At 56.3% G+C, this 14,213-nt stretch overlaps 5 protein-coding genes across 5 annotated transcripts, besides 1 other annotated feature; 2 read left to right on the top strand and 3 right to left on the bottom strand.

Moving 5' to 3' along the window:
- Positions 1-901: 901 nt before the first annotated feature.
- Positions 902-2,629, bottom strand: CYME_CMC029C (hypothetical protein; the record flags this gene model as incomplete). Its single annotated transcript, XM_005535203.1, has 1 exon — positions 902-2,629. The coding sequence occupies one exon, from the start codon at positions 2,627-2,629 to the stop codon at positions 902-904; it is 1,728 nt and encodes a 575-aa protein (XP_005535260.1).
- Positions 2,630-4,389: 1,760 nt separating this feature from the next.
- On the top strand, positions 4,390-5,481 carry CYME_CMC028C (similar to F-box only protein 9; the record flags this gene model as incomplete). The annotated part of the gene is made up of 1 exon (XM_005535202.1): positions 4,390-5,481. One exon carries the CDS (start codon positions 4,390-4,392, stop codon positions 5,479-5,481), a length of 1,092 nt encoding a protein of 363 aa, XP_005535259.1.
- Positions 5,482-8,133: 2,652 nt separating this feature from the next.
- Positions 8,134-9,423, bottom strand: CYME_CMC027C (dihydroorotate oxidase; the record flags this gene model as incomplete). Its single annotated transcript, XM_005535201.1, has 1 exon — positions 8,134-9,423. The coding sequence occupies one exon, from the start codon at positions 9,421-9,423 to the stop codon at positions 8,134-8,136; it is 1,290 nt and encodes a 429-aa protein (XP_005535258.1).
- A 355-nt stretch (positions 9,424-9,778) lies between these two features.
- Positions 9,779-11,352: a sequence feature (possible transcribed region).
- On the top strand, positions 10,587-12,593 carry CYME_CMC025C (succinyl-diaminopimelate desuccinylase; the record flags this gene model as incomplete). Its single annotated transcript, XM_005535200.1, has 1 exon — positions 10,587-12,593. The coding sequence occupies one exon, from the start codon at positions 10,587-10,589 to the stop codon at positions 12,591-12,593; it is 2,007 nt and encodes a 668-aa protein (XP_005535257.1).
- CYME_CMC024C (ribosomal large subunit pseudouridine synthase D) lies at positions 12,478-14,133 on the bottom strand (the record flags this gene model as incomplete). The annotated part of the gene is made up of 1 exon (XM_005535199.1): positions 12,478-14,133. The coding sequence occupies one exon, from the start codon at positions 14,131-14,133 to the stop codon at positions 12,478-12,480; it is 1,656 nt and encodes a 551-aa protein (XP_005535256.1).
- Positions 14,134-14,213: the final 80 nt, after the last annotated feature.

Below are 14,213 nucleotides of genomic sequence, written 5' to 3'. Positions count from 1 at the left end.
TTGCCGTACCTACGCGTTGCCGTGAACACGGTAAGCTGGAGACCTCGAAGAGCGAACTTGTTGATTCTTGTACGTTTACGGAAAGGAGTAGCGGGGATGCATGTAGGTAAGCATATTGGACAGAATCGAGCGTCATCCTGATGCCGATGAGGAGAACGCATCCCATCTGCAAAGCGTCGATGGAGGCACGCTCACAGGAATCCCAAAACTATACACGAGTCCACGAACACCTGTTTATGCTTTTCGAATGGCTAGCGTTGGCGTCAAATAAAAACGTTCAGAAAAGAATCACAAAGCAGGAGCGGAACGAGCTGTTCAGCGTTCGCTTTGAATCCGACATGGCAGTAGGTCCAACGAGCACCCGCCAGAGATTACCCCATGCATGATCCTCATACTCTATCGAGCGACCTTCTTGAGCTATCGCGCCTATCGTGGATGCTAACCATCGTTAGACTGATAAGCTCCGAAATAGCGTTGCGAGCATCTCACGGCAACGCTGCCTCCAAATGGACGCTCGGAGAACCTCATGCCGTGGTAATGACGCCCGTGCGACGCTGCCTGTACATTCACGCAACGACAACGGTTGCACGCAGCTGTCCACGCCATACCTCCCATGCCCAGAATGGTTGCGTAGAAAGCGACGGCTGTCTACAGCTGCAACATGCGCTCACATCGGCGCAGGAAAGTGTACCAGTGTACCAGTACCAGTGCGTGGATCTGAGCAGGCGTGTTCATGCGCTCGCCGCATTCACACCGCTTCGAATAGCGCGAAAGATGCATCAAATGTCCAAATATTTTCAAATGGAAACTTTAGAAAGCGTCAACGTTGTACCGTGCATCGGTACCTCCTCAAATGCCGAGAAGAACGTACCGCAAGTGGAAACGTCTTTCGAACAGAGACTTAAAAAAGCGTCGAGCCCTGCGGATCAAACACCGGAGGCGTGCTCGCGTCTCGATGCCCTACGGTATCGCGACGTGAAAGCAACTGAATGGCTAGCGTTTCAGCTGCATTGCGGACTGTCGTGCTTGTGTCCGCGTCGTCTCGTCGCTTCGAGGAAGCAGCTGAGCACGGCGCGCAAGTCGAAGCGCTGCACTCTCCAGCGGCAAGCGCCTGCATACAACTCCATATTGTCCAATGGTCACTCGGATGCAGTTCCTGCAATCGCTGCCGCAAGTCCGCTACGAGCGCTTCCATATCGGACGTGGCATCTGCGGCTGCTTGCAGAGCCTTCTCCGAAGTGCGCTCGCGGAGTGAAACCGGTATCTGCGCTCTTTCCGCAGCAATCCGAAGCTCTCTTTCGCCGATGGATTCGCCAGCGCCGCCATTCTTGACATCAGGGCCCCGAAGCGCCTCAGCAGACTTCACAGAAGGCTCGGCGTCAGTCGAAGAGTAGGCACGCGTGAGAGGTTGCGGTGATTCTGCTGGGGCCTCGAAAACGTCACGTCCGGAGAGCTCTGCACCACTGGCTGGAGATCCGTCTGTGGCCCAGACCGTGAGACCCGGGGAGAACACTCGAGACGCTGGTGATGAATCTCGAAACGCTTCTGCATCTGAAACCATTGGCTGCCAAGCGTTGCAAGGTTCAGGAGTAAATCCAGTATGACCAGTGTTCCACTCGACAAAAACGTGCTGCCGAAGCGGGCTATCGTAGAAGTTGAATGGTGACTGCCGAAAAGCGCGCAGCCCTGCCGGGTTTTCCGTATTCGAATCCAGACGAGCGCCAAAGCCAGCCTCCGAGAGCAGCTGGAGAATTGGCCAGGAATCCCTGTTCTCCATTGACTCTTCTTGGAGTGTGCGTCCGCGACTAGAGGCATGCTGCCGAGTATCGTCATTTTGACTCGGATATACGATGAGCTCTGCCGATTCCGCGGCAGATTCTCGCCAGGATGCTTGATTTGAAGTGAGTTGGAGCTTCACGCCAGTCACCACTGTTGCCGCATTACCGGACGATTGGCTGCTTGTTCCCGCTGAGCTGTCCGTGCTGTGGCTCAGAGACGTGCCTGCCGCCATACCTGCATCGAGTCGCTGACCTGCGAGAGCGTACACGGTGACTGGCTCCATATCGTGCTGAGGCGCGGCACCGGACACGCTACCCGTGGTCTCCAGAAGCGACGACGGTGAAACGTCTCGCGAGGACAACGGATGTCGTTCGGACGGCAGTAGCGGTTCCTTTGTCTGCGCGGATTGATCCGATACGCAGCTGGCTCCTGGAAGCGCAGGCGTCGCCTCTGAGCCCCAAGCTGCATCGCTGCTGGTCCATCGCACGGCATCATCCAGCGCTTGCGACCATCGGTCTCGTGACGATTCTCCGTAATATTCAGGGTCAGGACTTGCCTGTTGCGAGCAGGTGGCACCGGAGGCGACGGTCTCCGCAGTGACAGTCGGTTTCAGGGGCTGTCCCGCCCTGGTGAACGGCGAGGCCGCTTCCAACGTGTCCAGTTCATTGGAATCTTGTGCTGCACCTGGTGCTATCTTTTGCGTTCCAGAGTCATTGGGTTTGCGCTTCATACCCGTGGCTCTGCCTAAAGTCATGCTTTGGGGTAGCTGCCGGCGAACACGCTCTCCTGGTTGACGACAACTCGATGGGCCTTGCTCGCTCAGAGGCCACAATGAGTCGTGCGCTTTCATTTTCTGACCATCTTCCAAGATAAACGGGGGTTCGCTCCCAACGTCCTCTAGAGAAGTGTGCCCTGCTGTTCCTGGCACACGCGCGGTGCTGGCGTTCGTGCGCAGTTCCTCGTTGTAGACGTTCGTCGCCAGCTCGCACGGCCAAGCAGTGACTGCGGACGTTACGGTTCAGGTGCGTCTATAAACTAGCTGCGAATAGCTCGCAATCTGGATGCACTTATTATGGTTAACTCGCGGTCCACGGATTCGTATACGTCAAGTCGACCTCGTCACCGAACAAATACAGTACGCACACTCTGTTTTGCGAAGACTCGAGGTAAACGATTTCTAGGATAGCAGCGCCGATCCGATGATCAGGTTTGCATCCCTTGTTTACACACGAACCGGACATCATAGTCATAAATGGTATAATAAGGAATCTAAATGGACAGCTCTATCCAACGGCACGCGAGATGCAGCCCGAGTCCCATTACCGACCGCCGCGCGGCTCGATGGACACCCAGAGCCGGTGGCGACCTGTGGTGCCCGCCGAGCCAGCCGTGCCGCAGATGTTGAACCCCTGGACGTGTTGTCATGTTAGATGCGCATGGGCATGCGATCACGTGTCTGGGCCTTCCACCCTGTGAAACGCGGCACGATACCACGGGGATGAGCATTCCTCGCTCCGCAGGCTCATTGCGTGCACGTCTCCAGGGCTCGAGGCATGGACACTTCACAGGTACAGACGCGTTGCATGATGGAACGTTCATTGGGAGCGATTTTCTTCGTACGGATGTGCCTCCTGCATCTACCAGGCATCGAACGCTGCCCGCTAGGTATGCAGTGTGCGGCAGAGAACTGGCGACGACTGCCTACCATGACATGGACTCGCATTTCGCGTGAGACAATGACACTAGTGCGATGCATTCCACGGTTGCCGTGTAAAAAACCGGAAGCGTGCTTGAGCCTGAACTGCGTCTGTTATGTGCGCTCTCTGTCCGCATGGTCAGCGTCGTGGATTCCATGTCGTCCACAATGCCTACGTCGCCCAGGAGCCGATATCTCGTGCAGACGCTTTCCCGCTGGAAGCGTTGCAACCTGCGGTCGATCGATGCCAAGCGTCCATGCTGCAGAGAAATCCATCCCGTCATTCGGTATGCATTCGGGGCTTTGATAACGACTGTCAAGACGTTTTGCTTCTGTAGAGGATCGGGTTGGTCCATCCGGTACAAGAAGTGCGGGCACCCGGCGTACCAGTGTTGCTGGATAGAACAAACGCCGACCCTGGACCTCCAAATGAGTCTAAAACTGTTGCAGGACTCTAGATACCTCCCGCAAACAGCGAGACTTTCACCCCTTGATGCCGACAGCTATCGTACATCGGGGAATTCTGATTCGCTTAATGAATCCTCCAGCATAACATATCGCGCGATGCATTCCTAAAAACTTATCAATGGCATGTTCGGGGCTTCATGCACAGGAAAACCGCAGCTTTTCCATCATCTGGAGAAGAACACGTTGTTCAGGTGATTTCCTCTCAATAGAGAACACCCCAAGTCCATGGATCGCCTGAGCGAGTCCAGCAGAAGGAAGTTGACTCGCACGTTCTGCACAACGCCAGAGGGCGCAACATCAGCAGCAGCAGCAGCAGCAGCCGATATCGTTCGTTGACTGGGCAACGGTACTCGACTCGGTGAACGCAGCTGCACACAACGGCTACGAAAGAGACCAGATTCTGACGTGAAACGACTCAGACGAAATGTTGTGTTCGTAGAGGTGCGATGGTGTCGTATACGGGTGAGGCTGGTCGGTTATTAAGTGAAACACTGGTGCGACCGTGGTTCGCACTGTACCACCAGCGTGTTCCCCGTGAGCGTCACTGCGAAGACTGCGAAAGCACGACTGACGCTGCTGATAACAAACTCAGCACTGCTCGTGTCGAACAACCGGGTCCAGCGAAGACAAACCTGTCCCCAGTGGAACAACTTCCTGGGGACGTCTTGCGCAGCGTCTTCGAACTTCTCAGTCCCGCTGACTTAGCTTCAGTGAGTCGCGTCTGCCGTACGTTCTTATCGATCGCTTTTGATCCTGCGCTGTGGCGAAGGCACTGTCTTGAAGCCTGGGGTGACAGAGAGTCTCTGACGAGACTCACAGCAGCTGCCTGCGGTTACGGTGGCTGGCGTCGTATGCTCCGCAGTCGAGCGCACCTGCAGTTCCACGGCCTATATATTCAGAAACAGCAGTACCTCCGAATTGGCGGTGATGACGGCACTGGCTCGCGGAGAGTATTCTTCATATCGTTCTACCGGTACCTGCGTTTCTTTCCTGGTGGAAAAGTTGTGGGCATGACGACCCCCGAGGACCCGCTTGTAAGCCGGGCCCGGCTGCAGTCGACGCGCTGGGAGGCGTCGCACCAGAGCTGGCACCACGAAAACAACGCCGGAGCCGGAGCTGGTACCGACCAGGTCGTACCAGCTGTAGGAGACTACCAGTTCGACGAGAAAACGCGCATGGTATCGGTGACACTGCCCATCTATCAGCCGCGTTATGCAGAGATGCAAGGCGCGCTCGCCTGCTACGTCCTGGAGCTCAGTGACGCCGACGGACGTCCACGAGGTGCCAACGACATGCTGCGACTACTCGAGCACTCTACCCTGAGCGCAGATGGATCCGCGCCTTTGTACCACGAGGTGAAACCATCGCAGGCTCTTTTTTATTTCACGCCATTCGGCTCACAATATCGCCGAGTTGCGGAGAAACTATTCGCGGATCCGGAAGACGTGAAAATGTTCAACCGAGTACAACTCATGCAGCGGCCAGCGAGGTTGCAAACACGTAGAACGAACTGCACCCGCACCAATGCCGTGAACTGATGAGGCCATTCGGCGGGGGCTCGTCTACTGCGCCCAGCTTGTATCGAGAAACGCGGAGCATATGCATACGCAAGACGATCTCGCTGTCGAGTGTCATGCTGAAGATAACGCGCGCACAATGCGTTAGCGCGTGCTCATCTCTCGTAAACGAAAGACCAAAGGCGACGCACGCCACGAGACTGCATCGATTCCCGGTTTACAAGCGACGAAAGTTCCCTGCGTCAGCGAAGCTCGTTCAGGTCGCTTGTGGCGATGCCAGCGTTGCACGGGATACCCCCAGAGGGACACTTCGTCGCGTCGGCCTCGGACTTGAAGGCGACTCCACCAGATACCGGTCTGCAGCTTGATACCGTATCCAGCATCATGGTATTCGAGAAAAAGGCATCAGGGTACCGTCCTAAGCGTGCGCTGGTTGCAGGCGAGGCTGTACCACAGCTCGCAAACGAGACCGTTGAGGACATGCCGGATTGTCTGTGGAGCAGCGCGAACGGCCGATGAAAACGTACCAGTCAGCGGCTTCATGTGTGATTGTGTCTAGAGGCTTCTCAAGCGTTTTTGACGCAACGCTTCGAGACGGCAGCGTGGAATCCATCGTATCAGCGACGCATGCATCGTCACATGGTGTATTCGCTTTCCTCTCGCGAACCGCAAGCAGAAGTCTTCAACTAAATTGGGCCCTTCGACTCGGACGATATGCGTTCGTATCGAACTTGCTTCGAAGGCGGGCTCGCTGCTAGAGCCCGCGATATGCGGAAACTGCCTCCAGGGTGGTAGCCTCTGCACGAGGAATGCATGACGCAGACGCGTTCCGCTTCGGGGGCACTCCTCTGTCAGGCGAGCTTCGCGATGTCGACGATGCCCTGCTCCAGCGAGAGCAGACGGTTTATTCTATACCATACCGTCATTGCAGTTGCTATGGTCGTCGTTGTCGTTGTTGTCCCGCTACGCACCGGAGGCGAGCGGCACGACAATCGAGCATTGGTGGTATCGAACGACCGCTGCCTATGAGCCCAGAGTCCATGCAGCTGCTCTACAGCCACTGATTCGCTGGAACGGAACAGGCACCCTGCCTAGCGGAATATGCAACTGCGTCGCTGCTTTGGAAAGAGACGTGCTTGTTGCCTATGGCTTTTTTCTGCACTCGGTAGGGCGGATGCATCCGCACTGCCCAGTGAAACGCGCGTGCTTCCAGCGGCTACGGAAGAGACCTCTACGCCTGTGCAGACACCTCGAGGTCCCAGCGGCTATCGACCAGCATCATCGCGCTCTCAACTGTAGTTCCCGACGCTCCAGTGTTCTGATCGATCCCGCTTTGACGTTGTCGAGCCTGCACCCTTGTACGATTCAAATGGAAATATGCACTGGTCGGTCTGTTCCAGGGTATCGGTTTTTTTATCGATACTTGTTTTGCATGTTCAGCCGCCATATTCTGAAAACGTTCATATCAGGTTTCAGATTCATATGTGCTTTTAGGATTCTCGGTCGCGTTCTCGGAATGGCTCCTTCGACGCTTTGTCGATGGAATTTGTTACGTCACGGGGACCAGGAGGATTCGCTGCGCTCCGCTTGGAAAGCACAGCGATCACATCCATCGAAGCGTGCGTCATCGGGTCGCATAAAGAGAGCGTTGTCGTGTGGAAGTTTTTCGACGTGTTCTCCAGGTTGGATTTTGCTTCTTGTACTTGTTTCGTCACGGAAAATATCACTTTCAACGAGTCCTCTACCAAATGCAACAGCGTGCACTTGCGTGTGTCGCAGACAGCGTACTCGGCTTCGGGATCGCCCAGCTGTAACCGATGATCTTACGGACCGGCACCAGTTGCAAAAACATACCCAGGAATCGAGCATAAGCTTCTGTGCCCGTCGAGGGTATCGCCCGAGCGATGAAGAAAGCGCTCATGCACCACAGAGCGGCATTCGAAGGTGGTCTCATGGACTTATGGGCATACCTGATCGCAGCCGATTTTCGATGCACGGACTGGCGCATTGAAGCTGTACGCAAAGAGGATGAACATGGCAAACGAAGCGTGGATCCAAACTGTCGTCAACGCATGAAATAGATTGCGAAGAGTCGGAAGCAGCAAAGTCGGAACTTGAGCGCTGCACGCAGCAATCCTCGACAGCTGACGACGGATATAGGGGTAAAAAGGGACCTCCGTATTCAAAATCCGGAGATCAGAGACAGGAAAAGGAAGCAGTCTCATTACAAGCCAGTCATGGCTGGCTGGTATTCTTCACAGTTGGGAGAGACCCAAACTCTGGCTCGTTCGCTCGAATTGGATCAGTGGACTAGCTCCATGTCATTCTAATATGGATGGAATGTAGTCACCGTGCAGGGATGCTGGTACCTCGCGTTTGATGAACATGCGTCGACTTGGATCGGATTTTTCAAATGAATATGTATTCGCTAATGAAATCGATGGACTTTAGATCACGCCCTGCGCATGTGTGAGATCCTAACGATTCGAACACACCCGAGGTCAACAACGTATCCACAACGCGCTTTATCGTGTGTCGCGAAACAGCAGCAGCAGCAGCAGCAGCAGCAGCAGCAGCGAGAGTATCGGATCTGATGTATCCCTGAACTATATAAAGTGCTCAGTGCATGACATAAAACGCTGCAGTCTCGTGACCCTCATCGTCGAATGCGTCCTATCGATGATCTGCACCGATCGCCTCGACGATATTCCGGTAACCGTCGCGCTGGAGACACTGCACGAGTTCCCGCTCAAGACGTGGAACAAGGCAGGGTCCCTCGTACATCAACGCCGTATAGAGCTGAACGAGTGATGCTCCAGCCCGGATTTTGGCGTACGCGTCAGCGCCGGAGAAGATGCCGCCCACACCGATCAGAGGCACCTTGCCGAGCGTGTATCGATAGAAACGACCAAGGACGTATGTGCTTAGGTCCCGCAGTGGAGTGCCGCTCAGGCCGCCCTCCTGCTGCACGAGATTCACGGGAGACTGGAGTGTTACTGGTCGTTGCACCGTTGTATTGGTGACCACAATACCATCTACACCTTCGCTCACCACGATCTCCGCAATATCTCGGATTTCCTCATCGCTGAGATCTGGAGCAACCTTGACCAAGAGCGGCAGCCGCTGCCACTGCGGGCCACGATCGTCTCGTTCGCGCTTCAGCTGCCGGATGAGGTCTCGCAGCCGCTCTTTTCGCTGCAGCAGTCGTAAACCAGGCGTGTTCGGTGAGCTGACGTTCACTACCAGGTAGTCCGCAAAAGCTCCAAGAGTTCGGAGCACCTGAATATAGTCGGAGAGGGCGTCATCCTCGCTCGTTTCGCGATTCTTCCCAATATTGATGCCCAGATGCTTCTTACCCGGCATTGTTTGCGTTGGCGTTGTATTCGCAACAGAATTCCGGGCCGTGGCAACTTGTCCAGCCTCGTGCGAGCGATCCCTGAGCCGCTTGAGGTGCGCTCGCACAGCCTCGCATCCTGCTGAGTTGAATCCCATTCGATTGATGATCGCTTCGTCAGGCTCGAGCCGAAACAGGCGTGGTCTGGGGTTTCCGCTCTGGGGTCGCGGCGTGACGCTGCCCACCTCTACGAAGCCAAACCCCAAATCAAACAGCGCGTCGACTGCAACACCATCCTTATCGAAACCGGCAGCGAGACCAAATGGCGATGCGAACGTTTTCCCCCAACAAGTACTCTGAAGCGCGCGCCGAACCTCTTGCTCCGCACAGGTGGCAGCGTGTGCACTTCGTTCGAGTTGGGAGCTCGCTCGGCACCACCAGGCCACTAGACCGTGTGATAGCGCCCAAAGCGCCAGATCGTGAGCGTGTTCTGGCTCGAGTCGAAACAGCAGCGGACGGAGTGTGCGCTTGTACGCGTCAACAGAGGAGCTGGTGCTGCCCCAGGCCGTGGCCAGCGCGCCACCAAGCGCAAAGCCCAGCACCACGCGACCCACCCTGCTCCATGACATTGGCGTTCACGACTTCTGTCCACGTCAACGCAACATGTGTCGCTTATCTTGAACTGATCGACGTTTTCCCACAACAACAGACAACGAGGTGCTCAGGAAACCACACACACACACACACACACTCACTCACTCACTCACCTGCACTCTCCGACACGTTTTCGTCGTTCAAAACGATGTCATGTTGGCTTCGCGTGCGCACGTGGCGGGTCGGCGTCGGCGCTGGACGGCGAGCCTGGGCGCTTCACCAAAACCGTGTGTGATCAACACGGAAACGCTAGCTATCTTCCTACCTATCGCTTTTTACGTTCAATTTTAAATGTACAGGATCGCTGCTCAAAGTGCTGCAACAAGTGATGATGGATTTATGTGTAACTCTAGGACTCGTGGTCGTCTTCTCAGAATGGATCGTTTGGCGCTATGCCGCTGGAATTCGATACGTGATCGTAGTCAGGGTGATTCGCGGCGTCATCGAGCAGGCGTCTCTACAATAACATGAAGCATTATCCAGTTCATGCATGCAGGTCTTCTCTCTGTGCATTTCCTTATAAGTAGGAAGCACAAGTGACGCATCCTTCATGTTTTCGCTCGCTCAGTTTCAATGCAGCTCACTTGCACAGCAGCTCGTGCCGCTGTATTGACGAATAGAGACTTCGAATTCATCCTTCGAAGACTTGTTCATACGCCCATGACGACAGACCACTGAATTCGTCATGCGAAATCATTCATTTGGATCGAGACGCAAATTTTCCGCACTTTGTACCGAATGAAGAAGCAGCATTCCGCAGCAACACGATACCTCTACTGGGATATATTCCCAGAGGTTCTCGTCTCTGCTTTTTGCATGGAAAACGATCTTGGACTCGAATCATCACAGCGATCACATCCATCGAAGCGTGCGTCATCGGGTCGCATAAAGAGAGCGTTGTCGTGTGGAAGTTTTTCGACGTGTTCTCCAGGTTCGAGTTTGCTTCTTGTACTTGTTTCGTCACGGAAATATCACTTTCAACGAGTCCTCTACCAAATGCAACAGCGTGCACTTGCGTGTGTCGCAGACAGCGTACTCGGCTTCGGGATCGCCCAGCAGAAACCGATGATCTTACGGACCGGCACCAGTTGCAAAAACATACCCAGGAATCGAGCATAAGCTTCTGTGCCCGTCTAGCATGCGGCTCGATCAGGGACGCGCACTCATCAGGGTGTCGCTGGTAGTCGGGCATCCACTGGTCCATACCGACAATCCAAGACCGGGAGAAATTCGGGGAATCCCCAGGTCGTCGCATCGATCTGTAAAAACCTATATAACTATAGACGTTCTTTCCATCATCCTAGTCCGTCTCCATAGCACAATTACGATGCTGTGTACGCGCCTGACTCTATGCGCTTTTGTAAAGCACAGGACGCCGCACATGAACCAGTGGAGACTTTTATTCCTGATAAGCCTGAGCGTTTTATCAGGGCTCAGTGCCTGGTATTATGTCGTACACCTGGGGCGGGTGCGGGTCGGGGAGACTCTGTCGGTTCATGCCGTGCGTGCTCTTCGGCAGGCAGTGCTCGACTACAACGCCGATCGGGAGCGTTTTCGTGACTGGTTACGCGAACTCGTGCGCTACCGAACCGTGTCGAGTCAGCTGGGGAACGAAGCTGAGTTTCGGGCTTGTGTCGAACGCCTACGAGGCATCGCTCAGAACGACGTAGGCTGTGAAGTGGTCCACGTGGTCGAGCGGCACGGACGGCGTCCTGCGTTGCTTGCCCAGTGCACCTTTGGACGCGAGCACGCGCTTCACGAAGTGCTGCAGTCGCGGAGCTCTGGAGCGCTGCCAGCACGAGGTGTCCTCTTTTACGGTCACTACGATGTGCAACCGGCCGACGCCCGTGAGGACGGCTGGACGACGACTGCAGACGCTTTCCAGCCCGCGGAGTTAGACGGACGCATCTATGCGCGTGGTGCGAGCGACGACAAGGCGGGTGTGGTGACGCTTCTAACAGCACTTACGATACTGCGCCGGCATCTATCAGGTGAAGATGAAGCACCTCCTCTCGTTGTCAAGTTGTTGTTCGAAGGCGAGGAGGAGACCGGCAGCCCGGGCTTTGAACGCCTCCTCGAAGATCATGCAGATTTCCTCTTTGGCATGCCATGCGGCAACCAATCAGCTGATGCTTGCCCTGGCAAGGTGCTGGACTTCATCGTGTCCGTGGACGGAGGCCAGGTCGATGAACGCACCGGTGCGTTGCTTCTCGGTATGCGAGGTGCTGCGGCGTTTCAGATCGATGTCCACGGGCCGCAAAACGACGTACACTCTGGCCAGTGGGGTGGCGCTGTCGCAAACCCGCTGCAGGGTATCGCAGGGCTCGTGGCATCACTGCACGATTCCGAAACCGGAGCGGCGCGGATCGCTGGTTTCTACAACGGCATTCCGTATTCGAACATGTCCAGCCTGCCGCCGATCTACGCAGCAGCTCTGCAGGGGGCAAAACGCAAGCTACCATCAGAAAAAGCTGCTGCGCAATCTCTGGGTCTCTCGACGCTGGGCGGCGGCGAGCACGCGCTCTTTCCAAGTTATCTCGCGCGCCTATGGTTCCGTCCAACGCTGGAAATCGTCGGTATTGGCGGCGGCTACGTTGGCGAAGGGATTCGTGGCGCGATCCCCGCACGAGCGACAGCCAAAATCCTCATGCGTCTGGTGCCGGGACAGGATGCCCGAGGCATCGCCATCGCGCTCTGCGATCACGTCCAGCGCTACGCGCAGCAGCATCTCGAAGATCGCGGCTTGCGATGCAGGTGCCAGAACCTCTCCTTCTTTGCTGAACCATTTGTATCGGATCCGGAGAGCGCGCTGGTATCCCTGGTGCGAGCAACGCTGCTCGCAGCGTACGGCTCCAGCGTGGTCCCAGTGTACTCAGGAGCCAGCATTCCAGCGTTGAGCTTGTTGCAGACCCACGGGAAACGTTATGTCGCTCGCGTCACGAACCGATCCACAGCGATTCCTATCGGCGTGCTCGCGTTTGCGCTGCCCTCCGATCGCAATCACGGACCAGATGAGAACTTTGCCTGGGCTAGATTCGATCGCGCGGTGCACTGTTATCTGCACCTGCTTCTGAGCGTGCTCGAAGCTCCTCAGTCGACGGCACCTCTGCCCAGCGCACCTGCAATAGTTTCTCGAAATATCTGAAATCTTCTGGAAGCGGTGCCTCGAACACGCACCACTTGCCGGTGCATGGATGTCGAAAGCCGAGACGCCACGCATGCAGCAGCGGACGCCGCGCACGCATCCGATAGCGCTGATTCCAGGCCGGAAATCCATACAGATCATCGCCCAGCACGGGCGCTTGCAGGCCGTAGCGCGCATGCACGCGAATCTGATGCGTGCGCCCGGTTTCAATGAGCACACGTGTCAGCGTCAGCGGCGCTATCGACGGGCGCATCGCCAGCGCTTCGAAGCGACTGCGCGCAGCGCGGCCGCCTTGCGCGACGCTTTGGACGCGTTGCTCGATCCATCGATGGGTGCTGCGTCCAATGGGAAGCTCGACCAGAGAAGGTCCATTTTGTAGGCAACGAGGTGTGCCCGCCAGGACGGCGAGGTACTCTTTGTACACTTGGCGTTGTGCGAAAGCGCGCTGGAGGCGGCGTTCTGCGAAATTGTGTTTCGCGACAACGAGCACCCCGGAGGTGCCCTTATCCAGGCGATGGACGATGCCCGGTCGTAAGGCGCAATCTCGGGAGACCATTTCATCACCATGCACTGTGTCGTTGTCGGCATCGACGGTTGCTCCGATGCTGTCTGGTTTGGTGGACGGCTCGACAGTGGCGGCCGATGCCTCTGCAGCCCCTTTCCCGAAACGATATGCCAAGGCGTTTGCTAGCGTACCGCGCCAGTTCCCCGGGGCCGGATGGATCACCATATCCGCGGCTTTGTTCACGACCAAAATATCCCCATCTTCGTACAACACATCAATCGGCAGATGCTCTGGCACTAGGTCCTGTGCAGCGCTGTTTTCCGGAAGCAGGAAGCGAACATGCACGACATCATCCTGCGTTACGAGCTCCGACTTGCGGTGGACCACGCGACCATTCACTTGAATTGCTCGCTGCGTAATGAGGTACTGAAAGTACGTGCGCGACGGCTCACTGAAGCGATCCGTGAGCACTCGATCGATTCGCGTAGGTTTTGGTGCCATAAACGCATCCACAGTGAAGCTTGACTCTGGAACGCCGCCTTCGTCCGGGTCGGTGTCGGCGCTGGTCTCCGCTGAGCCTCGGAAGAAGTTTTCTGCGGCCTTTGCGGAGGAGGATGGTATTGCTTGGCGCTCGTCACAGTTTCGAAGCACAGTACTGTACCTACAGGCCCGCTGGCGACGTTTTTGTGATCGTCGCTCCCGCATCGGCCAGCTGAAGCCCGTCCCTGCCGCTAGCGGAGTATCGGTGGCCCAGTGTGGTTTGCTTGGGCCAGGGTACCAGCGCCTCGCCTGCATACACGAGCGCGCTGGCAAGTGACCGAGCACTGCGTCGCCCGGGCGTGCAGTGCGTTGCACCAGGGCCCGGAAGGCCTTCAGCGGAACTCGGTGACCCTTCATGACCTCCGGGTCGTTTGCAGTGCGCGACACGGGACCCACACGCACCCACACGGCGGCGCTTCTTGAGCACTGCGCGGCTTGTATCCAAAGTGTTGGATACCTCGGAGCCTGGCTCCAGTGGGAGGCGAGCCTCTTCATGATCTTGGGCGCCTAAGCCTTCGCTTCGGCTACCAGCACTCAAGCGCACGTGCGTGACAGGGTATACGCGTGAAGGCTGG

Source organism: Cyanidioschyzon merolae, chromosome 3, assembly GCF_000091205.1.
Source record: "Cyanidioschyzon merolae strain 10D DNA, chromosome 3, complete genome".
NCBI classification, from domain to species: Eukaryota; Rhodophyta; class Bangiophyceae; order Cyanidiales; family Cyanidiaceae; genus Cyanidioschyzon; species Cyanidioschyzon merolae.
The sequence above is the reverse complement of the archived record's forward strand: the minus strand, read 5'-3'. Positions and strand labels throughout refer to the sequence as shown.